The sequence below is a fragment of the Orbicella franksi genome, chromosome 7, assembly GCF_964199315.1.
Source record: "Orbicella franksi chromosome 7, jaOrbFran1.1, whole genome shotgun sequence".
In the NCBI taxonomy this organism is placed as follows: Eukaryota; Metazoa; Cnidaria; class Anthozoa; order Scleractinia; family Merulinidae; genus Orbicella; species Orbicella franksi.
In genome coordinates this window covers 10,336,195-10,363,812 of record NC_138151.1, presented here as the reverse complement: position 1 = coordinate 10,363,812, position 27,618 = coordinate 10,336,195, and the positions used below count along the sequence as shown (strand labels likewise).

General features: G+C 38.4%; 1 protein-coding gene across 3 annotated transcripts in view; it reads right to left on the bottom strand.

Moving 5' to 3' along the window:
* Positions 1-27,284, bottom strand: part of LOC145493769 (A disintegrin and metalloproteinase with thrombospondin motifs 6-like) — a 34,801-nt gene extending 7,517 nt beyond the window's left edge. The window contains exons 1-23 of one of the 3 annotated variants that reach the window (XM_081473226.1): positions 27,030-27,284; positions 23,172-23,254; positions 17,948-17,982; positions 16,658-16,730; positions 15,051-15,370; positions 13,761-13,911; positions 12,377-12,555; positions 11,724-11,807; positions 11,095-11,219; positions 10,548-10,561; positions 9,527-9,632; positions 8,701-8,838; positions 8,331-8,484; positions 7,717-7,812; positions 7,035-7,174; positions 6,385-6,451; positions 5,689-5,770; positions 5,426-5,553; positions 4,480-4,597; positions 3,560-3,640; positions 2,695-2,855; positions 1,192-1,327; positions 364-493 (exon numbers count right to left, since the gene is read on the bottom strand). In XM_081473226.1, the coding sequence (XP_081329352.1) occupies positions 364-493; positions 1,192-1,327; positions 2,695-2,855; positions 3,560-3,640; positions 4,480-4,597; positions 5,426-5,553; positions 5,689-5,770; positions 6,385-6,451; positions 7,035-7,174; positions 7,717-7,812; positions 8,331-8,484; positions 8,701-8,838; positions 9,527-9,632; positions 10,548-10,561; positions 11,095-11,219; positions 11,724-11,807; positions 12,377-12,555; positions 13,761-13,911; positions 15,051-15,370; positions 16,658-16,730; positions 17,948-17,982; positions 23,172-23,238 (2,585 nt within the window). In that variant the 5' untranslated portion in view covers positions 23,239-23,254; positions 27,030-27,284. Of the gene's footprint in view, positions 1-363; positions 494-1,191; positions 1,328-2,694; positions 2,856-3,559; positions 3,641-4,479; positions 4,598-5,425; positions 5,554-5,688; positions 5,771-6,384; positions 6,452-7,034; positions 7,175-7,716; positions 7,813-8,330; positions 8,485-8,700; positions 8,839-9,526; positions 9,633-10,547; positions 10,562-11,094; positions 11,220-11,723; positions 11,808-12,376; positions 12,556-13,760; positions 13,912-15,050; positions 15,371-16,657; positions 16,731-17,947; positions 17,983-18,661; positions 19,424-23,171; positions 23,351-27,029 lie in introns of those variants that run through there. The other 2 variants (XM_081473225.1, XM_081473227.1) reach the window with 2 other exon arrangements.
* Between the last annotated feature and the right edge of the window lie 334 nt (positions 27,285-27,618).

Here is a 27,618-nt window from a genome sequence, read left to right as displayed (position 1 = left end):
TTATTTCTTGACTTTTAAGAAAATAGTAAACTCCAAGATGGCGATCCAAGATGGCGATCCAAGATGGCGATCCAAGATGGCGGGTCAAATGACGTCATAACTAACAAAAATTGTATCACCTTCTAGAGCAAGCTCAGGGTTATCTAATCAATATAAATTTATTTCGCTTCGCCCTAACAGAAAGAAAACCCAGAGGGGGGTCCATCCACCACTCCCTCCTTGTACGGTGGGGGTATGAGTTAGATTGTACGTCCGAGGGGCTTCATGAATTGTTCTCCTGAGTTTGAGAAATGGTGCATATCCTTCATGTATATGTGCAGTACATTTGATGTTCTTGGTCAACTCAAGATGTAATGCACTTACGCTGGGGCACAACTTTGAGTATTACAATTTTGTTGTGTTGCAGGCTTTGCGGAGATTTTTGCACAAACGGCGTCATTTAAGTACGACAAGTCCTCTTTCAACACGCATTCCACCTTCCGCGTTTTGATTCCTTAGAAAAATTGATAAAAAATACATTATTAATGCACCAGTGATATTCTAACAACAAATCTACATTTTGATAAATCATGCCTTCATATTAGAACCATCTTTGGGAAAATAGCATACATGATAATTGCCTCGAGGCTGTCGTTTTTCATTGTCGTTGGATCTTGAATTTATGATATTACATATTTCGGCCTAAATTCTCTATCCGTTGCAAACAAAAATTCTATTTTGTAAGTCTTTAACAATGTACTTCTTAAAGGTAATTCGTCATGGACAGCGTCGTAAAATTGTAAAAACTATCAAAAGAAAAGAAAGAAATGATGGTAAGAATGCAAGCTGGTGACATATGCTACTCTGAGAATAAACGAAAGGAACAGACATCATTAATGGTTCGAGTTTTGATCTTAATTGTGCACTGCCGTATTGACTGGTTAGTATGTTTCGTATTATTCCATCATAACATGTACCACCGTTCCTTTCGAGTGGGAAAGCGTTTACAGGACCTAGTGCAGAACTATAAACCTTTCCCAAGTGGCTTGTGTCACCAACGAAATTAAAATACCTTGTCAAAAGTTCGTGAGCACAATGCAACATTGCTTGCAGGCCTAGATGAGCTTATAGGCAACAATGTATATCAAAATAATTTTTAGTTTCTGTTGGTCTTGCTGAGTCAACATCTTAGTAAGAGTTAGATCTCCTTACCTCCTGCGCATGCGTGTGAACAAGCACTCCATTCAGATACTTGCCACATGGAGGGGCCCGCCGTAGGATGGAGCTCGTCACCAACAGGCTCATTAAGCGAATAATCTACAGGTTGTTTGGCCACAAATTTAAGATACTGTAAACGCAAAGAAATGATAATCAAAAAATGATGCTTAAATTGAGCTTAACGCCTCTTTGACAGATAACGTGTACAGCTTTCAAAATAATTTGTATTTTTTTTCTTTTATTTGGGAGTTATGACATGAAAAAAAGAAAATTAAGTGGTGTGGAACTTTGAGATGCTGAATCACACTGGAAAAAATACTTTTAAGTATCTTAAAAAGACATTATAGTTCGCCGCTAAATTTTCTCCGATTCTTAGTTTAAATTGATCACGTGACACAATAGTGTTCGTCCGCGGAGAGGCACTTAGTAGGGAGCTTAAGAAACCACGACGGCGACGCCGAAACAACTCGGTTAAAAAAATTTATATTTTACCTACGAATCTTGCGTTACCCTTAAGTCATTTACTTTGTTTATCACTGTCAAAGCTATCGCGAAACTGAATCTGGGACACAGCGATAAATTCGAAATAAAAATTTAAAAAGTCAGCCGTCGTCTTTCAGGTTCTCCAGGTAACGCAGAATTGGGTCATTTTACGTTGTTGTTTTGCAGTGGACGGCAAAAAAATGTACCAAGAATTATAGTGCACGTGCACAGCCATTGTTCTCCTCAGTTAACCTTTTATTAAGAGACGTTGCCCTTACCGTCGTGGTTTTCTTAAGCTCCCTACTATCAGCCCATGGTGCCTGTCCGCGGAAAATACTCCGATGGATAGTATTCGTACGGAAACTTTTTTCTGTAAACAAGCGGACTTATAGAAAATAAACGATTGAAATTTTATTAAGTGGGTTTTTGCCTGTTTCTTTCTTTCATTCATTCATTCATTCATTCTTTCTTTTTTTTTTTTTTCATATTTTACATCTGGCTTTCGCAGGTTTCACCTAAAAAAGGTCCAAATAATTCAACATGATTTTTGAACTGGTGCACGGAAGAAAATTTAGTGGTGAACAATAAAGACAATAGTGTTTATGTCTCGGAACTATCGGTCTGATAGTTGCCTCTTGGAAATTTGATGTTCTCAAAACAAGCATATTTGCCCTCGGAGCTTCGCTTCTCGGGCAAATGTTTGTTTTAAGAATATCTAATTTCCGCGGGGCAACTATCAGCCGATAGTTCCTCGACAGAAACACTCTATTGTTTAAATGGCCATCTTTCAACCCCTCTTAAGGATAGAGCTCGGCTGTTTTTTTTTATCCAAACAGTCCCATTATTTCCTCTTCTAAGACTATCTTTGTAGGTCGGACAAAGCTTCAACCTCTTGTCGATATCTTCACTTCGCTCCAAGTCGTTCAAGCCGCTAGTTGTTCCTGGGCTCGGCTTATTCCTATATAACCTGCCATTTATTCTATTCAAATTTTATCCCAGCTGCTTATGTCTTACGTAAACATAAAGATGTTCGTTGGTCGGGCCCGGAATGTAAACTTTATCAGCGTCCTCGTTTTTCTCATGAGTGTAATAGACTTTGGTTCCCCCAGCTTCTCGAGTTGTGCTCCATGTGTATCCCACAGGATAAACATTTTTTCCTGCTTCATCTTTAACACCTGTCACGAGATAATACAAAAATATATATATGAGACAAATTGCTTATTGTCAATAGTTCAATTGAAAAACAAACAAACAAACAAACAAACAAACAAGCAAACAAACAAAAACAAAACAAAACAAAAAAAGAAAACATTTATCGGTCCCCACTCTTGAAATGATGATAAATTAGGAAGTGTCACCTCAGGTTTTATCCGTACGCTCAAGGCGAGAACCACCTTGTACAGCATGATAAACGGAGCCACTTGAAAGTAAATAACCATTCGAATGATTCCTCTCAGTCCAGGTTACACAGGTCACAAGGTTCAAAAGTTATAATCTGCTTGTTCAGTGTAATAACAGTCAAGTGCATGTGAGTGGTCAACTTTTCAAAAACTTCCATTTGAATAGCCACACGATAGGGCTTGATTCAAAGACTTTAAAGTTAGTAACTCCCTTTACAGCATAATAGCTACCCGTCCTCTGCAGCTTTCATTTGAATGGTCACGCACTATAATTTGACCCAAAGACTCAAACGTTGAAACGCCCTTTAATACCTTAATTATACCAACTAGTATACCACATCAAAACACTGGTCAGCTATTATTTGAACGTTCACACGGTAGGGTTTTAACCACAGTAGTAAAAGTTACAACCACCATTAGCACCTGCATTCACTATCAATTGCTTTCTAACACTTAAATATTAAAGTACAAAAGTTTACCCAGAAAATTCCAGTCTTCCACTTCTTCAAAAACTGTCACATTGGTAGCACCGATGGGGACGTCAAGAATTGTACAAGTGTCTGGAAAATAGGACAATTAGCACAGCAGCGATAAATGCACTCGACACTAAATAAAGTTATTTATTTGTATTTTTATTTAAGTGTGCGTAAGCCTCTGAGATCTTTTACAAACCATTTTTCCTCGGAATAATGATTTGTAAGCAGTATTAAGCCATTCCTGGTTATCTATGACTGATGGCTTGTATTTAATTCCAAGCATAAAAGAGATCTGTCGCATTTTGAAAGGGATAACTTACATTGAACCCTCTTGGATACCGGTGCAGTGCTCAATGAACTGGTAGCTGGTCAATTATTGAGCTCTCAACACACCAGTAGAAAAGATGAAGATATGGGAAAATATATGAAACATCGTATTTTTCAAGAATTAAATACAATAATAAATTAGAACACAGCCCTAAGAAAATGCGCGCGCTGATTGGTTAAAAATCGTGTTTCTATAACTCGATAGAAACACAGAACTAGTACGAGCTGTTGACGTAATGATGGCGCGAGCACAGAGAATTTACATTTTGATGAACAAATTAAAAAGTTTTTTTTTTCTTTTTTTCGTCGCGTTGTTTTCTAAAAGAAATAGAAAACATGTTCTCCGTGTTTCTATCGAGTTATCGAAACACTCGTGAAAGTTTTGGAGACTCGGAAAAGCTGTGGAAACACTCGCCTACGGCTTGTGTTCCCATGGCATTTCTCGTTCTCCCAAACTTCCACTCGTGCTTCTATAACTTGATGAAAACACGTGACATGTTTTCTATCTCTTAAATAAAGGTTTACTTGCTTACTATATTGTACGACCTTATGATAGTCTTGAAATTGAAGCTTATCTTATATTGTTTTACACTAACCGTCACACGGCCTTAGGATTCTGCCCATGACGATTTTGCAGGTTGTGCTGTCTCCGTTGCATACTTTACAGCGGTCTTCCTTTACACCAGATTCCAAGACATTGTCACAACCAACAGGCTAAATAAGGAAACAAATTTAGAAAAAGGTTCAAATGCTAATTTTGCCTGAAAACGAGCAATTTATTTAAGATGCTTTATTTTTTTTGTTATCTATGTTATTATGTTGAGTCTGTAGATTCGCATCTTGACTGCATTATTTTAAAACCAAAAGAAGCCTTGTCTCCTCGCCCTATCTGTTGCCTCCGTCAGTATCATCCTGGCAGATTCAATCACTGAGTCAACTTACTGACTTGTTAGTTGGCTGACTGACAAGCGAGCTGGCTGGCTGATTGAGTAAGCGACTGATTGACTGCTCGATTTACCGACTACCTGACAGTCTGACTGACTGGCCGACTGACAGACTGACTTACTATACGACTGACGGACTGACTGACTCACTCACTCACTGACTGGCTGACTTGTTGACTGGCTGCTTGACTGACTTAATGTACTGCATGTTTGACTGGCTGACTGACTGACTGACTGACTGAATGACTGACTGACTGACTTAATTACAGACCATTTGATTGACGGAACGACATACTGACTGACTTACTGACTATCCGAGAGACCGGCTGGGGGACTGGCTAACTGGCTGATCACTGACTGACTGACGAACATGTTAACTACTGTTTAGCTGATTGGTTGATTGATTGACTGATTGATTGACTGATTGATTGATCGATCGATCGATTGATTTGATGACTAACCTTCTATAATGCTAGACTATTTACTGGTTAATGACTGACTTCTACGCTAACGCACTCCTTATTTTCGAAGCTAATCACTTCACTGGTGCAGTTGTCACTCCGTCAAACGATCAGGTGTCCCCAATTGACTCACTCACCCTACACTTCCCTTCTATACAAACATCCTTATTGCTTTTATCCAAACTGCATCGGGTTCCATCTATCACATCTCCTTTTGGATATAAAGTGCTCTTAACCTTGCAGAGTAGTTCGCATGGATCTCTACCTGCAATAACAAATAGGACACACTGATAAGATATCAACGCTGCAGTGTCAATGAGCGTATATTTCCTACAAGGTGCACATGTTTTCAAAAATTCTCTTAAGAATTGATAGTACTTCTGCTACGTGTTCGTTTTACCTGACTTTTGAGCTGGCTTTGATCCTGGTAAAATTTCTTTGCACTGTTGCTCCCTGTGGGTTAGTGTTCCTACAGGACAAGCCTGCAATAACGGAGAGAGAGCGCTTAAGAGTTACCTTCCAATTTATCGCGTCTACATCAGATTTGAACAAAGAGCAGGTGATGCAGCATTTGCATTTTGCGGTGGAAAGTAGATGATACCTGTAGTATATATACGGGTTAGTGGCAGAACTTGTTTGGTCAAGATGGCTGGATATTGGCCAAGTTCTTTTGTGAAAATGGAACGAGACCGAGTCGAGGTCTATAAACTCGCAAAACGAGGCCAACATCTAGCCATCTTGACCGAACAGGCTTGGTCAATGAAGGAAATTGGGAAATTTTTTTTATGCGGCCCACAGCAGGTAGTCCCGAGCGAACAAGATGGGTTATTGACAAAGCGTGAGGTCCAGATGGTTGGATATTAGCCAAGTTCTCCTTCTTTTTTTGTGTGTTGATGTACCGAGACGGAGTAGAGGTCTATAACTCGCAAAAATTGAACGAGGCCAATATCCAGCCATCTTGACCGAACATTTGACCAAGCAACTAAGCTGTATCAATAATGAATATTTGCTCACCAAGTTTAGTTGTCGACAACTAATTCTCTAGCCTGCCTCAACTTTAAGTTCAATCAACAAAAATAGTTTTTTTTTTGTTTACCATTGAATTGCATATTCTCCAATGTCCTTTACTTTCTCCCTCACAACCAATGCCTCCATTTTGTGGTCTAGGAACAAAGGATAGACTCGGTGACAACGCTTTCCGATATTTTTACGAGTTATTGATTGATTTCTTCGTTTCAAATAAAAATAACGAGACCTTTTCTTTTTTCGCATGGTCTTAATTAACTTTTGATGTTTTTCAACCTTGATATGTTTACTAGAAAATTCTTGCAAACTAGCAAGTAATCAACTAGCCCCCCCCGCCCCCCCAAAAAAGAAAAACACGCTAACGAGGAAAGAAAGCCAGCCTATCAAAAACAAACAAAAAACGAATAAGCAACTGGCTGAGAAACCGTTTGAAACAAACAAACAAAAAAACAAAAAACAGTCGGCTAACCAAAGAAGCCATCCGACGCAAAGGAGGAACACTTTGAAGCTAAAAGCATCTTTCATTGTGCATTAAATAACCATCAATTACAATTATAATGACAACATATAATAATGACAGTGATAACAGGTTAATTAGTGAGAATGAGAATGATATTATTTAATCTGCAGGCCAAATTCCTTATCAAATGATGAAATTTAATGCGTATCACCTAAATATATTTCAACTTTACGATCAGGTGATTTAATGGTAGTACTTACGACGGATTAGTGCAGGTTCGTGTTTTGTACTGTACACCACCCCCACAGGAATATGAACACTTTCCGTAGTCTGACCAGTCACTCCATCCCCCGTCAATCATTGGCGATCCATCATCGACACATTCTCCTTTAATACACCACTAGAAATCGAAAGTTGTACAGTGCGATTAGATTAATACATAAAAAATACAGTATTATAGGAACGTTAGTAAGCAAGCAAGCAAGCAAGCAAGCAAGCAAGCAAGCAAACCAACACATACAACACACTAACAAAAAAAAGAGGAATATCATTTGGTAATGAGGTTGCCACAAGTTATAATTTATATGGTCAACAACTCTGAAATGACTTGTAATAAGTGCAGCTCTTGTATGGACATACGTTTTCAATGTTATAATACCAACAATTCACAGTTTTCCAACGAAGTGGAGGCGAATAGTGATTTGTTAATCACCTACGGTTAACCAATCAGAACGCATGAAAAGCACTATTCACTTGTGTCGTATTTAGCAATAATTATTATATTTTGTTTTGGTAATTTTTTTTGTTTGTTTGTTTGCTTGTTTTTTTGCTTTCTCCTGCTTAAAAAAAGTGAAAAGCAGAAAAAGTTTTGCTTGTTTATATCAAGATTTGAATTTCATTGGGAAATTGTTGTTACAGTCCTGCGGTGCAGTAGCTACTCACCATCCTCTCTCCACATTTTGTACCATCTGCTGGAGGAACAACGTTGCTTTTGCATTCATAGCCGTTTTTAGTGCAGTATAGAGATCCACATTCAAACTAAGCAAAATCATATAGTAAATCGTGAACAAATCAAGTTAAATCAATTAGTTTTTGCAATAGCTTAACATGTTACGGTCAAATAAAGTCACCAATTCGTTGATCATGATTCATTCAATTATAGAATCAATTCAATCATTTAATCCTTGAATCCTTCAATTCCTCATTCATTCCTTCATTTCTTCCTTCCGTGGCTGAATTTATACTAGAGAGAAATTATTTATATTTATATAGTTAGGAAACGATTTATCCATTTGAGACGCATGAATCGGCTGACTCAGTGAGTCAGTGAGTCAGACGGTCGGTCGGTTGGTCGATCGGTCGATCAGTCGTTCGGTCGGTCGGTTGTTCAGTTTGTCAACTCGGGCATCAGTCTTTCTACTAGCCTTTTGTGAAGACTGAGAAATTGCCTGAGTTAAAGTATTTTTGTGACACCCTACACGAAATCGTTCTGGTGTTGGGGGGGAAATTTCAAATTACGAGAGAAGTGCCTACTTACAAGCTATAATTTGTGTTACCTGTTTCTTGGTGCAAAGTTTGTACCCAGCGCCATACTGTAGTGCGCATTGTGCATCGCCACCGTACACCTGACCGGGGAGCTTAAAGTGATTGGCATTTGAGATTGTAATAGGTGAATCAGGATTGTCATCAAGGCAGGATGAGGACGAGCCGCTGCAAAGCCAAACATTTATTTTAATTCATCCATTAAATCATGATCAGTAAAAGGAATACTACATACATGAAGACACTATCTTACGAGGTGTAGGGCGAATACAACCGTCTGAGGGGTGGGGGGAGGGCACCATTTTGGGGGGATTGTAATGAGGGCAAAAAGAGGCCACGCCAGGCATTATTCACGAATGCCTGTAAGGACTCTGACTGGTTTACCTGAGGAACCCTTGTATATCAGCTTTACTGCAGGGAGACCATCTGAAAGCATCTTTTCCACCTGGTGCTGCTACGGCCATGATGAAATGTCCGTCCGGACAATTTGGCTTTGAATCGCTATCGTGACCTACACCAAGTCTGTAAAAATAAAAATAGGTTGAAACGTCCGGGTTCCATGTCGTACTTAAGAGGCTCTCCGCCATTACTATCTGCACTGTATCTTTAGACTTTTTTTTTTAACAGACGCCAGTTGTGCAAGTCCTAGCTGTGGCAACATCAATCAAAATGGCTGCGCGAGCAATGTCTCCCTTGATGGCGTGTTTTTGCGAAGGACGAGGGAAAAAAATAAAGGCAGAATACAAAATTGCAGTCAAAACATTTTCATGAATGCCACAGAACTAGAACTCTCAACTCTTACGCTTCTCTCGTAATCCCCAAACTTTCCGCATGCATCCATTACTCGAGATGCATACGCTTAGCATGAACGAATTCTTCAGCTAGCCTGTGATTATATGCAAATGGCTAAGTGAACTGATCTGAGCACGTAATGGATACGCAGGGTACTGTTTGCTGTTCATAGCATTGCGAACTGCCTGCGTAAGGTCTACCTCCTCATTTCTTTATATGGCCGCCCGTTTCGCATCTTCATGCTGTAAACCATTGTTCGAATTCGAGAACGCTCCCTTTTTTTAGTGTAACTACAATTTGTAGACTACTTTGGTCCATATAAAACTAAGGTTGCTAGTGTTCTGTCAGGAGTTTTCGCAACTAGTATTCACTCCTTCCACTGGTCCTTGTGAGTGAGAGAAAGTAAATAGCTACTCACGCATGCGCACTCTCATGAGCTAGAATGAAGGCCGATCCTAGTCCCAGATCACCATTGCTTACACTGGCACCAACCCCGCTGCATGTGGAGCCGACTATGGCCAGACCTGAAAAATACAGAAACACAAAGAATGCTGTAAAGTACAGGTTATTTAAAAAGATTTGCTATGCCGGGCTTATAACTAGGGTAGTTGATATCGACGGAGAGGGAGGTGGTTTAAGTGGCATAAAAAATTTAGTCGGAAATTAGCTGACGAGAAACAACTAGTAATTTTCACCATCTATTTCTGAAAGCAATTTTACATTTTAATTAATCCTTTGAAAACGAACTAATTGGCACGTCTTGTTCATGCATACGCTATGCTGGATACATAATTGATCATTTTAAGGGGAATTCACATATCCAAAACTAATTTAATGGCTTTTGTAAACTCAGGTAACTGTTTTGAAAGCAACTTTATGTCAGCTGTAAATTCATAGAGAAGGAAGGCGTAAGTAGTTTCTATTTTTGGAATTTGCCATAGAAATAGATGTGACTGGTTATGGAGCCCAACAAAGTTCTTGGTTCGATGCTTCTGTTCACCTTTATTTGGCCCTGACTGCTCGTAAAGCACAAAAGCTGTTTACTTTTGTCTGAGAAATTAGCCAACAGAAAAAATTATTGTGAGGTAATTCAGACGTGCAAATTGTACGAGCGCAAATCAGAAGTTTGTTAGCGAGCATGGACCTTCCAGCATAAATCTTGACATGCTTGTTTGCCTCTTTGAAGTTTGCAAGGCTTCATGGCGACTTGTAACCACTCGACTATACTAACTCCGCATGTCTATACTGCTTATCAATTTGTCCTTACAAGGAACAAACGAAATGATTGTCGACTGAAATAACACATAACCGCCCACGATATACATATTTTGCAACTGAAAATGTGAATCATCCAACAGTGCGTTTTCTCTGCATGTGTCCTCATTATATTGAAAGATATATTAGCTACAGCAGCGAAAAACAAGAGTCAGGATGCTCACCTCCAGTAGTACTCCTGGATAATCAGAAAGAGAGAAAGAATGAAAAACATTAAACATTGGTCACTGCAGCCTATTATGCTCTACTCAATTTCTAACATTCAAGGCATACTAACATTTTGTCATAAAATTAATATACTGCGTAGTGAAGGTTTTAAATATGTTCTCAAAGGTCAAAGATTTCCTGGGGGAGAGCTTTCCAAGAATTTGCCTAACTATTTGATGGTCTTTCAATAATTGTCTAAAGTAATCACCATCAACAACACCAACAACAGCAGCAGCAGTAACATCAACAATATTTATCTGTGCTCTTTCTTGCCTGCAATTTATAGTATTGAATACATAGTCACACGGGGTAAATTCAAGTACTGGCATCCTGGAATACTCATAGAGGCCAGCAGAGCGTCAACCGGACAGTCAGCTGACATAAGTATTAAGTGAAAATTAATTACAGGTCCGCAAGACGGCACAAACTCACACATAAAAAACAGAGACTCTCACAAAGACAGACTAAGACACCAAAAGGTGACCCCTAAGTCGATATACACACCCTGTAATAAGCATGACTTGGTCAGCATGCTGAGGAGCAGCGTCGGATGGTGGCATATCGCCCTCTGCCCAGGCTACAACGGCACCCAACCTTTTTCCGTTGTCGTCTTTGTCTGTATAACTGAGCTGTGGAATAAAAATCTTAAAAGGTAAGGTCCGCATTCCAGCCTAGTGGCCCAGCCGCGGTTTCGTAACATCAAACTATACAAGGAATATTTCTTCTCCTCCTTGAATGGGAAACTCGTTCATGGCAGGGTTACTCCTGAGCAATCAATTTGCTGATATACATTCATATCTGGACATCTGGGTTTAGGAAGGCATTCTTGCAGTTAAATGTCGTGCCCAAGAACACAACACAGTTTCCCCGGCCAGGTCTGGAACTCGGACCACTCGTACCAGAGTCCAGCGAAGTAACTGCTAGAAGGCCACCGCACCTCCTATAGCTGAGGGGCTGGATGTAAAAGTATCACTAAGCTTCAGGGACAATAATGACGCAAGACATTACTGTAATGGTTACTCTATGTCATTTACATTACAAATTTTCCTCTTGTTGCTTTTGCTACGTTTATGGGAATGATATGGTGGTATTGTCCGTAATGAGGTAATGAGAATTATGTTATGAACACTCACACTGGAATGAAGCAAAGCTATCCTCACGACTGATATTGTCAGTTTAATATTCCCAACACTTTCGTCATGGTACAAAGAGTTTACCTGTAAGATTGCATAATAACCGTTAGATCATTCTCATACCACAAAATTACGAATGTATCTTCCTTCGTTACGCTCTAATTTCGCAGCCGTTTTTTCTATATCTCTACTTTCGGTTGTTTTCAACTTTCGGGCGATACAGAAGTTATTTTTAAGTAGATATAGCAATACTATATCATCATGACTGATTTACAGAAAGAAATGAACAAATAAGATGTATAAAAATGTTGCGTAAGAAAACAGACGAAAAAAAAAGAACAAAAAACACGGATGACAATTCATACACATAAGCGGGGCAATATTAACAAATGTCCTCAAATGTCACTGTCGCCTCGTAGCTTCGCTTCTTGGTATGGCCAGGCAAGCTGTTCATTTTCCGAAAGCCGCGAGAATTTTCCTATAATAAACCAGCCACTTGTTCAAGATGTTTTATGGTAAGAATCCTACGCGAATTACGAAGGAATTGAATTACACGACTTTAGGAAAATCCTCAATCTAAACCGTTTATTAGCCAATCAGAACACGAAAAATGATATTGGCTCGCTTATTATCATAATCGTTCGTTCTCTTACTATGTGTGCCAGTGTTAAGAGTAGGTCAGTGGCTTCTTTGTCGTTTTGAAACTTTTGCAGGTACAGGTGGTCAGCAACCAACATGGCCTCTAGGTGTTTATGTGGGGCGGATCTCACTTCCCGAGGGAGGCTTTTTCTTGCTTCTTTTTCCATTGGAGAGCTCCGTTTAGATCGTGTTTCTGTGTAAAGTAATGCAGTAGAATATAGTGCGCTTAAACCATCTTTATATAAGCAGTATAACCAGTTATTACATGGCTGTGTCTCACAAGGACTGGAACTATGGAATTCGGGAATTTGATTGGCTGACATCGACACTGACCGAGGTCCAGCTTTTCTCAACCAGACCGGCATCTTGACCGGTTACATTTTGCGGCGATAAAGTTGCAAACTAAAATCCAAAACTATTGACGTCGACTATTTTCTTTCAAAAATATTAGTTCCATGGAAGTGCCAAAAAGCCTAATGAGAAAAAAAAAAAGCAAAAAAAAAAAAAAAAAAAAAAACAGCAAAGAGGAAGAGCAAATTTTTTTTGTGGCAGATTTAAGTTCATCTCATCTCCGTTGGCAGGCAAACTGTTCAGCTAGTCCAAACCATTTACATAAAAAGAAGCAAATTTTCCTTGTTTGTCATGTAGTAAACATTTTTCTGTATGGGAGAATCTCGACCTGGGTCGTGTGTACAGACGTCGACTGCGTTCGGTCTGTACTCACGACGTCGGTCAATTGTCTCCCGTAGAAAACCTGCAACTCGGTTAATAAGAGTTAATAAAATGCGTCACGAATTAAATCAATTGTATACATTCAGTTATTACGTTACTCCAGTAATATAATTGCTTGTTACCGGCGATTATCTGGACTCGGCAATCACTACCTCTGAAATTACCAATTTCAAATTCAACTTTGAGCAACTTCAAGTTAATTTGGGCTTCTCCGACTTCGCCGTTTTAATCAGATCTTGCCCCCTAGTAAAACAGTCATTCCCTGAATAAAACTTCATCCGTATATTTTGTTACAACCCGGATATTGTGGAATACATATCTACTCTCTAGTAGTCACACGCAACAACGTTTGCCTTAGACGTCTTTTCTTATAGGGCTTACCAAACAACGGCCCTAGCCACTAACAAGCACAAACTCTAATATCCTCGGCAAAGTTGCCCCTCTACGAAGGGTACGCTACGGAAGTTGCATCGTAATTACACATATTTTAGTCAAAGGAGCCGGTCCTGATATTTATGGACTGTATTTTCAACTTGTATGGCCCAATTCTCCCAGAGGAGAACTAGAACTATGATTATAATTGTCAGTTTGTTTTGCTCAGTTTAGACTTCTTAAGTTACCTATTTGCGTAATGTCGAAAAAGAGTCAACAAGTATTCTATCTGACCTGAAAGCTGACATTCGTTTCTAACGTCGTCCAAAGAACGCCGGTAAATAAGATGTGGTCGAGAACCACCAGATAGTCCATGCTGCTTTGCGAGATGGGCGGCCAGTGGTTGCATGAAAAAAGAGCTTCCCACGTAGTTAATCATCCCTTTCTGTAAACAAACAGCAAATAAATAAACAAATGAATGAATGAAAGAATAAATAAATGAATAAATAAATAAATAAATAAAGTTGAACAAATAAGCAAATAAATGATTGAATTAATGCGTTAAAATGACAATGGTGCAAAGAAATAAATGTAAAATTTCAAGAACTATTCGGTCTTATGACATTACTTATGCCGTGTTTTCACGAGAGAGGTTTACTACGGTTACTGCTCACCGAGGTTTCGTAACTAAACAGCAGTTATTAGAGAAGCTGTTTACACGGAACTAATTAACTAAAGTAGGCCGCGTACAACGGACGGTTTGAGGTTTTCTCGGAAAGCAAGTGCTGCAATGTTGCACAGAAACTATTGGAAAATTATAAAATTTCTGACTTTATTTCATTGCCGAACGCTGGTCGTTGCAAATTTGCAGGCGGTGATGTCGAGCCAGACTCTCCTTAAATGTACAGCTTTTGTAGATGAATAGTGAAAAGAAAATTCTGATATCTCGCTGAGCCTCTTCCCGCAAAAAACCTGAAACGGCATCCGCCGCGGAGCCCGGGCTACCTAACTGTTTACCGTTACTTCCTTTTATTCGGGGCCGCTATGAATTTCTTCTCCATAGACCTCAATTACGATTTTTTTCTGTCTCTCTTTGTGGTAGGTCTTCTTCTAGTTGCGCCTGCCTGTACACTGCTACTAAGCTATATTGAGCTTCTAACAGAAAGCAAGGCTTACGCCACTTGACGATGAAATGGAAACAACAGTCCGGGATTTCTTTGCCTAAACATGAGTTAATTTAGCTTTTTTGCCCGTTGACTTTAAATCTATTTAAATTAGGAGGAATCTTTGTCTATTTTTTTCTTCTTCACGAGCTGAACGCGTGAACACTTGCTGCCAAGATGTCCCAACAACGTCTGCTTTTCCTCGGTTACCGTCGGTTCCTGAGCTAAACCATGCCTGGTGAGGCTGTCGACAAACCTAGGTTGGCTTACTTTTGATTTTACCGCCATTTACCGAGGTTTGCTACTGCGTTTACAAGATTAAAAATTTCACATCAGTAAAGTTAAAACAAAACCAAGGTAAACATCTCTCGTGAAAACACAGGCAAAATCATTGATCAAAACCTGTCGCAATTACACTCACCAAACCATCGTGATTGCCAATAGCAACCTTTGAATTGGGATCCGAGGTCACGTGTCCATCATACAAGGCGGTATGTGGTGGTTTACTATATTCTGTACTTCCATTCGTATTGACGGTCTGTACTACCATGCCGGGTGCTAAGACGTTAGTGCTTTTGGTGAGGTTTAAATGAAGTGACATCCCAAATGCCTCCACGTGGTAGTACCATACATTAGGTTCGTCAGCGTCTCTCTTGCGTCGCGCATGCTTGTGAAGCTTGTAACTGAGAAAGTTGCCAGATTCATCTGCTTGGAATGGGCTTGTGACGTCATATTCTGGAACTACGTGACATCATAAAGTATGTTTGGCAGGAAAACATGCCGATAGCAAAATGCCGTTATTATACTGTTTGTTAGAATTTTCAGTGGAACACGAAGCCACCATAGACGAGTGTTTTTGGCGCTCACATTTTCAGGGTCAGGGCTCCACATCTAATTGATACATCAGATTTCTACGTCGCTTCTCTGCGGTAATCTAATTTATGGAGTTAGGGTCGCGGCATGAATGTAGAAGTGAGTCTAAGCTTAATGACGTTCGCGCCTGAAATGTTTTCACGTACAGGTTTCTTTCTTTCTTTTCTTTCTTTTTTTTTTTTTGAAAAATTGCCATACAGTAAGGTAATGATCAACTGTTACCAAAAAGGCGATTAAATGAGGGGTCACCGCGCTCGTTCTTGAGATAATACGCATTGAAGACTATGTGTTTCTGGAAGCTTTCGTAATTCAAAAACGATCTTAGCTTACAACTATCAGCAGTAAAAGAAGCTACGTTAATGAAATTTATATCAGGTAAACGTACTCAGTTTAACGCAACTAAGTCTATTAAGTAAACTTCTGCAGCTGATGTCGTTCCTTGAGATAGGAAAGAAAAAAACATTTTTGATCTTACCCGTCTACTACGAAGAAAACCTGTGTCACACGAGCGCAGAATGTGCATATTTTTTCTGGTATTTGGTTAAAATGAAGAAAATCAGTATTGAAATTGATCTATGAAAGGAAAAGACGTGGCCACCGACCATTTAATAGAGTAAACTGCAGTTGAAGTTAACGCAACCGATACCAAGCCCTATGCTTGTTTATATTCCTCCCTCAGCTCGCACGCTTGATGTATGGTGTGGCGTGACGTTCTGACATGAATTTCGAGCTCAGTAAGGATTGGCAGAAATGGGTGCAAACGTCCTTAACCAGGCCTTAGGAGGAAAAACACATACACGGGATACCTGACGTATGTGGTAACTATGATACAGTCAGTTCCGGTTATGACCGCCAAAATCATGCACGTGTTTTCCTCCTTTTCTGAAAACCGTCAATATTCCATGAGTACTAAAACCGCGAGTTATGAAAGTGATAGACTGCGTAGCTAGCGGTTTAGCTCGCGGAGTATTAGACCCCGCGAAAACGAGCGGCGAAGCTGCAAGCCAGGCTCCTCGCGGCATCGCCGCTTTCGCCGCTTGCTCGTGCGCTCTACCTCAACTAAACCGCCGGTCACGCAGGCTGTGAAACGGAGGATAAATACCATAAAATTAATCTCTCCGGTCAGAAGAAGACAAGTTTTAATACAATTGTTACCTTGTTCGTGTGTGTCTACTCCAAAGTACTTTTGTATTTCCCTCTTTGTCATATGGTGATGTATTTTCAAGTGCTAAAATTAAGAAAAAAAAAATGCTCGATCTGAGAATTTGATTACAGTTTTTTTTTTAATTTTTAACCATGCTTTTACCGTCTCGAGGTCATCCATTATCCCTTGAAAATCTAGAACTATATAAAACGCACCAAATTTTTTTGAGCATCTCGATCCAACTACCGAAGGTTTCATTACGTAAATCGAAAATAATGAGCGCTACATTATGACATGATCTACTCAGGATTACGTGCTTCGTAAGTTGCAGGAGACGAGAATTCCTGTACGACTTGTCGGACTCTGTAAACAATGTTTATGGTTTTAAAATATTTTTATTGTATCAGTTGTTAAGTGCGATGTAAAACCTTATCGGAAGGCCTTAATTGAGGTGGTACCTACCATATAGGCATATTTCGTACTGGAGGGTACGGGCTTTACGTTGAGGGAAGAAAGGGATCATAAGAAAGCCATTGTACTAATATTAGATAATGCGGTCAAAAGTTGACGTCAGTTTGAAATCAGCTTGGGAAATTCTGATTCTTGCCTTGAAATCGTATGTTCTAAACATGCATATAGCGCCAGGAATTCAAACACTGTTTTCGCAGAATTTTTATATTAGCCCAATATTGGCTTGAACTTCGAGAAGGAAATCTTTGGAGACATGGTAAGGATCGGTTTGGACACCTCAACCCATAATTTCAGGGAGAACTTAACACAATTCTGTAGCTTACTGAGTTAAATTTTCGTGTTTAAATAAAGATTGATTGATTGACTGATTGATCGATTGATTGATTGAAATGAATTAAATTTGGCGGGAACTTTAGTAGACCGACTTTGAAGGAGCAGGATGACATAAAGGTTATGACTAGTAAATCCCTCTTAGCGTTACAGTTAATCACAAGATCACTGAAGCCAGATATCGTTTAATTGTTGTCTTGGATACATTTCACTAATTCCGCACGTGCCTTGTTTGACATCAGCTAAACTAAATTCCAGAGAATGAAACAATTTTGCTTTTATTGTTTACTCTTTCAAAGTTAAAATTGAATTAATACAGATCTTTAGAGCTAGAAGTGGGGTACATTGCATGGAAAGGAAGCGAATAAATAGATTTCTACCTTAGTTTTGTTTATGCAAAAATATAAAAAGCTCGAAACTTTAATTGAGCCAGTGTTTATACTGGAAGAGAACCTAGACATTTTTTTTTTTTTTTTATTACAAACAAATCTCATACATACCTCATTTTTCCCGGCTTGCGCTAACTTGAATCCTCCTGGACATGAAAGGATAAAGGAAAAAAAAAAAAATAACTTACTGACTCAGTCACTCGTGCATTCTTTGCACTTATTCCCTACTTCTATGTCTATGTGTAAATGCTTAGGAAAATGCTTTGTTGATGACTCTTAATCTGGTGCATAACATCCTTCATCAGAAACTAAAATCCACGACAAAAGTCCTTGGCACACCTGGATCAGATAGCGCGAAGATGGTCGACAAGGTGTTTAATTTTGGGGACAATACCTAATGACATCATTAGAATAGGGAACCCCCTTCCCCCGCGACAATGTTGTAAACGGGCAATGACGATTTCATCACGATAAACAACACTGAACTGGGGGGAAGGGGACGAACTGATAAATTTCCCTGACAGATACTGCAAAAGTGGGAAGGTGTGCCAAAACGTTTGTCGGAGATCGATTGCAGTTTAAAAACGCTACGAGTGTAAGTTACAGTGAATTAGCTGTACTATCAATAGACGATTCTGTGTTTTGCTAAAAGAACAGTTGAAGCAAAGTTAATTAAACAGCAGTTTTATATGTTTTCTTTTATCATTTCAAATGCAGCTGAAAACAAATTTGAACATAGTCTGTAACAGTTGACCCATTAATTATGAATTACTGGAAGACTAGGTATAATGAAAATAATTTTAAATGTGTCATGCAGTACCTTACCACTAAAAACACTCCAAGCCATGAAGATTCCAAGCAAAGTGCTCAAGGAACGAGTTGCAATCATTTTCACGACAAACTTTGAGAGCCGTGCGTACACGAAACGTTCCTAACTAAAATTCGCGCGCACTTTGGCGGGGTTTTTATGATGTCCTATGAGCCCGCGCAACGATTAATGGAGTTAAGACTGGATCGTGACCGACCTTGACATTAATTGACCGGTGATGGAATTCACGCAAGCTGGGATCTGTTAAATTTCAAATACAGTTAACCTCTAAGAGTAACAATAATAACAACCCACTTTGACATATTGTCACTCCTTTCATAGCTACGTAAAGGTCACGTTTTGCTTCATAACAATGTAAGATTTACAAACAAAAGGGGAGAGAGCATTGACAGCAATTACACGGAAGATTAAGTAAGCTATGACGCCACTCTTCACAGCTGGCTGTGTTATTCTGCTCTCAGATCAGAGGCACTTTCGCGTTTTTCAATTTCCCTTTCGTGTGTAGATCGTTACGTGGTCTCGTCTGTCACCGAGACATCATTTTAACTACGTATTTCCTTTGTATTCCAGTTGCGTGTTACTTCACGGAACTTCTGTAATGTAGCTTTTTAGACGTCAAATCTGATTAATTATTGACATAAAGCAGAGGGTAATTTAGCCCTTATCCGAAAGTGATAAAAAATACACAAAGCTAACTATAGATGCCTTTAGATTTTGCGATTACGGATTATATTTTAGCCCTAGGAAGTTATCAAAGATTGAGCCGTCTCGATTGACCCTGCATTTGAACTTCCGGCCCTATATAAATACATATACATATATATATATATATATATATATATATATATATATATATATATATATATATATATATATATATATATATATGGGGATATTTGGCACGTGACTTGATCTACCCAAGTTCACGTGACAAATAGATTCCCGCCATATTCAATTGAGAAAGACGCTGTGACAGGGTCTATTAAAAGCTTGTGATTGCTTAACACATTGAGTCTGCTTCGGTATCTCGTTTCTCATTGTATGTCTACTACAGAGTTACAGTTTCATTTTGACTCGAGCTTCTCTAACAGGGCTTGCAACGTGTTTTAAGTTATTCTTGCCTTTTTTCAGTGATAATTAACAATTATTCGCCAAAGGCGAAGTGAACATTGGTGAATATTCACCGAGACGAAGTCGAAGCTTACATGTACATCGATTGTCAATCAATTTAGTCATCGAGTTCGGCGGCAAAACAAACGAGCGAAACACTACGAAAAATAAATTCATCCGGTACCTTTGTTTTATCGTTGTTGACTTCATTCACAGCCGTCATCATCACCTAATAAAAGCCCTCTGAGAGGACATGTGATAGTGAATAACCATAATGGAACAAAACAGAAGTCGCGGAGTTTTAGTTTTATTGCAAAATATTTGTTTTAAATGCTTAACACGAATGCTCGATGCGAGGATGGGAAGGCCAGGACGGGAACGGCAGTGGACGCGGGAAACTTTCGCTAGTCCCGTCGTGTCGCCAAACACAAGATGCTTTTGTTTTCGTATAGGACGGCGATGTGAATTATTCGACCTACATAAAAGCTTTTCCCAAAACCAATGACATCCTTGAGAGATGGTAGACATCGTATCCTATTAAGCTTAAGCGAAATTAAATTATCTTTACATAATGCAAACATTCCTGATCTGTCAGTATTTTAATAATAAAGAATCTCGAATTTCCGTATGAAGAGATCTTATCGACCTGGTTCAGATGACTTTTTCCCAGCAGAGCGTTTTATAATCCTATGGAGGAATCCTGACTTAAGGTGAATACTTCAATTGCCATTTGCATTAAGACAAAGATTTATAATGAAACAAACATTTACATCTAATTCCGGGTAGTAGGAGAGGGCATGTACTAAAACTCGAAACAACGAAACGAAACGACCGAAACTAAACCACCGAAACGAGCGAAACGAAAACAACGAAACGACCGAAACGACCGAAACGAGTAAAATAATAAGTAAATAAATGAATAAGTTAAAAAAAAAAAACACACACACAAAAAAAAAAACAGCCTTGATCTCTGCCTCGTTGCTATGGCAGCCTGATCTCGTACCTAGATCCACATGTGTGACATCGTTACATCTCAAACCTGAAAGATGAATGAGCGCAAGGGTGTCGACGACGACCACGAAGACATCGAGGAAAAGGTGAGTATTTTTCAAATTTTGAATGGCATTCTAGCTAAAATGTAATTTCAAAGAAAGGTTTCCTGGTCGTATCGTGGATTCTTAGGCGGTGGCGAATCGACAACGCCGAGCCCAAGATGTACGGAAACGCCATCTCAAGAGTATCCGTGAAGCTGAGCGCCTAATAAGGAATTACTTTGAGAACTGCAGGAGTCACGAAGGCCTGACGTTAATATGATTAAGTCAAGTCGCCCTCGTTTTTCTGTAGAGATATATATTAAAGAAAGTCCTGGTTCGCACGAAGAATGCTGCAAAGTCGTTCTCGAAAAGACCATTCGATTCGCCACCGTCTAAGAATCCACGATACGACCAGAAAACCTTTCTTTGAATTTAGATTTCTTGTTTTAGCTAGAATACCATTCAGAATGTGAGAATACCCACCTTTTTCTCGATGTCTTCCTGCTCGACACGCTTGCGCTCATCTACCTTTCAGGTTTGTGATGTCACGATGTCACACATGTGGCTTAAGAGCAGGATCTGGGTACGAGATCCGGCTGCCATAGTAACGTGCTAGAGATCAAGGCTTTTTTTAAACTTTTTTTTATTTATTTACGTACTATTTTACTCGTTTCGGTCGTTTCGCTTGTTTCGATGGTTTCGTTTCGGTCGTTTCGTTCGTTTCGTTTCGGTCGTTTCGTTTCGTTGTTTCGGGTTTTAGTACATGCCGTACGAGAGAATGAAATAAACATCAATTTGAGAATGTGCATTTATTTACACGATGGATGCTTTCAAGGCACGTAACAATCATATTTCCAGTCAAAACCTTTCGGAAACCTGCAAGATTCTTTGAGAAAAATACTTTGGCACATTCGGTGAAAGCCTTGCCTGGTTATATGAGAAAGAAAGAAAAATAGAAATATGAGAAAACATTGCGGCTACTCACCTGATTATCCAAACAATGTCTCGTCAACTCGAAGAGCGTGGGAAAACGAGTCTGCAATGTCCTTCGTGTGGTCAGCGGTTAGGGATCGTAGGCAGTCGTTATGCTCCGTAACGCTATGTTTCTGCTTGTAAATTCGCAATTTTTTCACTCCAATTTTAAGCAGTAAAAGAAGTTATTTTCATCAAAACTCGCGTTTTGAAGGTGAAAGTCGATCAAAAGAACTTGAGCAAATCTCGAGGTATTTTCGGCCTTGCTTCGTGAGATCCGGATAGTCACGGACTATCTTACGTACTTACTTACTAACGAACATGATGACGTATTGGTGAATTGCTAGAAGCCAGTAACCGCAAAAATGAGTAGCTTTCAGTTTGAAGAAAAATAAATTTCGGTCAATCGATCTGACTTGCTGGCGATCGACGCAACCACTGCATTTACGATTCTAACTGAAAGCCTTGAATACGAGTTCTTGAAGAGATATTTGGTCCAGGAGCGACAGCAGTCATTTTGAAAATCCTCCATCCTTTCAAATATCCTGGACTTGGAGTGATGTCTTTCGAATAAATGAAAACTTCATTTCGCAACTGTCCGTCAAGTTTACTTGCCGAGATGGCAAAGATGGCGAGCTTAGTAACCAAGCTCTAGCGAGGTGAATATAGTGTCATATGATGAACTTTTCGACCAGTCAGAATGTTCCATTCTTATACTCACCTCTGGAAAATATACTTTTTCATGATATCACGTCACAGCGAATTCCTATTTGATCTTTTCCTTCAATTTCCTATATTTATTCATTTTTTGTAACTGTAACCGAACCTCGTAGTGCTCAGGATCAAATTTGACAAGCAATCTGCAAACCGTGCCCCAGCTGAACAAATTATATCCTATCTCTCTTGCCATACATGTAAATTATATGCAGTTTTTCTTGTCTATATCCCAACATAGTGACATTAATTTTAACTTTATCAATGATTTTTTTTCAAGCATATTTAACTGTGCAGACTGCAGATTTCCACCATAAGGTTAAAATAAAATTTTAAAGATGAGCCTCTGAGTGCTTGTAGAATACATTATACTAGTGTAACCCTAAGTTGGATAACAAATATCTTATTACACTGTGTACCGCACCACTGTGAGTGTTTTAACTCAGTTTTTGGCTAATGTACACCTTGACCCTATGCACAGACTGTTCAGTCATTAAAATAAAAATATATCGCCATAAAACACGCAAAACATCCTAGTAAGATATATTTTCCAGTTTTTCGATGATTATTCCTGTAGTAATACATTTTGGTAATACTCTTTGGCGTTTTATTATTTTTTATGGTAACTGTTTACAACAAAAACTACTTAACACAGGTATTGGTTTATTGGACTTACCAGTCACAGCAGCACACAGCAGGAAACACAAGATCAATTGTTTTGCAAAATTCCAAGCAATGAACATCTCAGTCAAATGAAACCTTACGGAAACAAAATAAACGATTTGAGAGTAAAAACCAAGACATTGCAAGCCAACATCCAGAGACATCAATTCTCGGTCACTTGAGCAAAAAAAAAAAAAAAAAAAAAACCCGACGTAGATAAATAAATAGATAAAAAGTATCATATGAAAAAGAGAAATTTTCTCTTACTTAACTTTCAGGCAATTTCGCAAATATCTCGCACGGTTTAGCCAGTGCAAATATTATCGATGAGTCAGAGGTGCCCTACTAAAGCAAGGTATCTCAGCAAGCTACCTCTTATTCATTGATGATGTCTACTTGTCACAAGAGAAGCGGAGAACAAAAGAAAACTCAACAACAATAAGGATAATTAAAAGGCACAGAGGATGGGTGGGAAGAAAATTAAAGGACCACGTACAGGCAATCTTATTGTTATCATGTTGCTAAACGGAAGAAAAGATAAAAACAATCTTGTGGCTTTATTAAATAAACAAAGTGCGCAAAATTCATACAGCAACTTCTGTTGAGAGTTTCAGACGTACATACACAATTTAAATGATGTAATGAAGGGTTACATTAACCCATTTTCATACAAAAGCTACAACATAATGCAGAGTTTTATTCATTGAATGATGAACTATGCGATGAATAGGGACATCCTTTTTAGAAATATTGCCCACAAAGATAAATTTCAGATGGAGGCTTTTTTCTCTTCACCCCATTTTCAGATTATACAGTTCACCTTATGATTAATAGCATTGTTGTCAAATGGTACTATGAATTGAACAAAGCTGCTAAAGAACCTTTTTTTTTCCCAAAAAGTAAGTGAACCTCCAGCTTCGTTAATCACATCTAAGGACCAAATTGAACACTGAAGATGATTCGAAGTGATAACAAGATTACTTTTGGCTAAATAGTCTATGCTAAGGTTCCGGTGTTGGACGTTTTCAAACCAGCTGTAGCTAACAATAAGAATGATTTTATTTAAAAAAATAAAAGGAAATAGAAAAGTAAACAATGCAAAAAAAAAAAAAAAAAAAAAAAAAAAAATTAAAAAGACTTTGAGGGATAAGCCAAAAGCCACTTTACGACATGACAGTATGTACGAGCTGACCTCGAGTTTTGTTACCAATATTTGACCGATCCATTTACTGACGTAACATCGGTGTGACATTTGTCTACAATTTCGAAGCAAATACTCGTCCTACACGCAAATGGATCACAGAGGTTTCCTTGGGTAAATACATGAAATGAACAACGCTCTAATTGTTTCTGCTTGCGATATGGAAATTTACAACTGATGTCATAACCTGTCAATTCAAGCTCAGATAAGATCAGCGGTAATATCTCTTTTGTTACACGAGTCTTTTAACTTATAACGTTGAGGTGCTTCCTTGAAAGAAACGCCAGTCAAAAGAGTAACTGATCTAAATTCACTATAGAAAAAACCTCTTGCCTTGTACCACAATTCAATGAAGCTTTTATAAAGAGTTTGATTTCTAATTTCATTCCTACTGAACCGCTCGCCGGCTTTTTCTTCGTCGGGTCTCCCTTAATTATGTTGTTGTCAGGAAAGTAGAATAGGTGGATAAAACGGTGTCATATTACTGTCAACACATTTTATATCCTCTATTGATGCTTTGTTAAAAGAGAACTGTTTTTTCTTCCAAGTGACGCAAAATGTACTTTCAAAATGAAGTCTGTTATTGTTTAGCATAGTGCTGATGCGGGACAGTGCAATTTTTTAGTACATTTGATTTATACTCTGTTGCTGTTTTGTTGACAGAATCCTAAGGTGTATGCAAAAGGTTCATTTAAATGTAGTCGACTGACTCTTAGCGTATACTTTTTAATTCCACTCAGCTCGATTAGCTTTAAAGTTATTCTGGGTGAATTTATTTAATGTTCTGTTTCAATTATCTTTTTTTTTTGTAACTAAGAGTTTTTCTATTTTGTTAATAAAGTGTGTACTGTCTGGCACAGCGCTGATACAGAACCATGCAATGTTGACTTAAAACAAAACAACAACAACACAGCAGTACTTCTCAGTAAAAAAATGAAAATTGATAAATCAAAATCGTTCGTGGTGACGTACGCTCAAGCCATTTGGTCCCCTCTTCTGCAAGGAAATCTTATAGAACTTCTTCAATTAAAAACATCTGTTATCTATTTTGTTTGCTCGTCCAAGATACTTAGAGGAAGTCTTAATAACACCCACAGAACCTAGCTTTTAAAAGAATACATATTGTGAAGTCTTGTTGGAAGGAAACCTTTCATTTTGGACAAACATATAACAGCGCGTCACTGCGGTAAAAGCTTTAAATTGTGCAAACGAGTAAAAAATATTGAGAAATCTAAAGCTTCAGTGAATTGGATTATACAGGCAATCAAAATGTAGGTATCGCGAGCGATTTAAAAATAAAATTGAACTACACATTCCGTATTAAAGACTGACAACACGAGTAACAGTCTTTACATGCCAATTTTAAATACTTAAGTGGTTGTAAATTTCTCAACAACAATTGGCTGCAACTATAATTAGTATCCAACCCTTTTTGCGACAGAGAGACAGACATCGATAGAGATACGACAAAATAGTCATCCCTTGACTATATCACGTCGCATCATTTCAAACTATACCCAATGGAAACCACAAGAAAAGGTGTTATGTTTGCCTACAGTCATAAAATGGGTTGGACTTCTTTTCAGAAATTGCTTTTAGTTAAAGTGTGTGCTTTAACTTTCCGTGCTTGAAAGACTCAGTGAGACTATAACGCATTTCTAAGTACTTTTGTACAAAACATACAAAACCAGCTTTGAGTCTGACTCAAAGCATTTTTTTCTTGCTGTGCCGCTGCGCGTTTTGGTAGCACAAAATCTAGCTAATGTATTTTTCTTTTTTTCATTTTAATTGTTTTCTCGATCCGTTTGTTTGAAGAGCAGCTGCTGTACATTCAGACAAACGTCAGTTGTCTTCAAACCGATCCAACTTGTTACTGTTAGTGCCACCGCGTTCACTGTCAGAAATAGCCCCTAAAACCTTGACAATTTCCAAGGTACCAAAATACAAAGGAAGCCCAAAATGTCTTTTTTTTTTCAGAATAGTAAAAAAAAAAAAAAAAAGAAAAGAAAAAAAAGAAAAAAGAAATACACGACACTACATGAACTTCTCCGGTAGTTTTCATTTGAATGGTCACACACTAGGGTTTAATCCACAGGCTTAAAAGTTAGAACTTAACAACCTAGCTTGTACCGCATAATAAACAGTACCACATGAAAGCAGCACTTAACTCGTAGCGTTCATTTGAATGGTCACATGCAGTATTTTAATCCACAGATATATACTGCGTTAGAATCAAATAAACTAAGGTTGGTACTTAAGATGAAGCTAATCTCTACAACTGATGAATATCATAAATTAATGTTATCGTTTTTTTCTGATGTATATGTCAAAATGATAAAATTGATAAGGGAAAATTTCGGCATAACTTATTTTTAAACCGAAACTTTTTTTTCATCTTGAGTTACTGCATCGCTTGCTGAACACTTCGCTGTGAGATTTAGTTACTTTCACAAAATAAGCGAATAAAATTTTGTTTAACATCAAAGAACCAAAAATTGGTTAGATTGCCATCATTAATCTTTTAGTATCTTCTACTAAACCGTTTTGAGTAAGGTTTTCAAAGGCATGGTTTGAAGTTTTAAATTGTAAGGGTTTTGAAGTTTTAAATTGTGACGACTGAATCTTACTTCTACTCTGATAAGTGAAGAGGACATACTTTAACGGACTTACCTTTACAGGCCGCTTCTAAAGCAGTTGTCAAACTGTACGTGCTTTAAGTTGTTTGTACTGTAGTTTTGAAAATGAACGTCGGCTTACAGCCAAGACCTCTTTTTGTGATAAGATATTTCCTTTTTTGTCACAGATTTAAAAATCCAGTCACGTTGTGTCATTCGGTGTCGAACAATGATAGGAAACGGATGTTTGGCTGTTTAACTTACAAACAAGGCAATGTCTTAACCCTCAAATTTAAAGAGCAGACGTTTTAGGACGGTATGAGTTGGTAAAACCAAGAAGGATTAACTCAAAGTACCCCCTCTTTGATGCGAAAACACTAAATATCGTTCAAATATTCGTTTAATGCTCATTATATCGTACTTCATTGTCTGTAAAGCTTCAGTGTTTTTGTCGCAATGAATTTCAATAGAAGTGTTAATGACTTTTCAAGAGCCAAGGTTATTGTTGACATTTTTTAAACAGGTTTCTAGCTAGATCGCTAGACATCTATTAAACTAACATGTTTTTATGTCAAGTGAACAAAGCAGTGACTTGTGAAGTGGTAAAAAAATTTCTGAAAAAGAGAATTATGTAGGATGGTGCC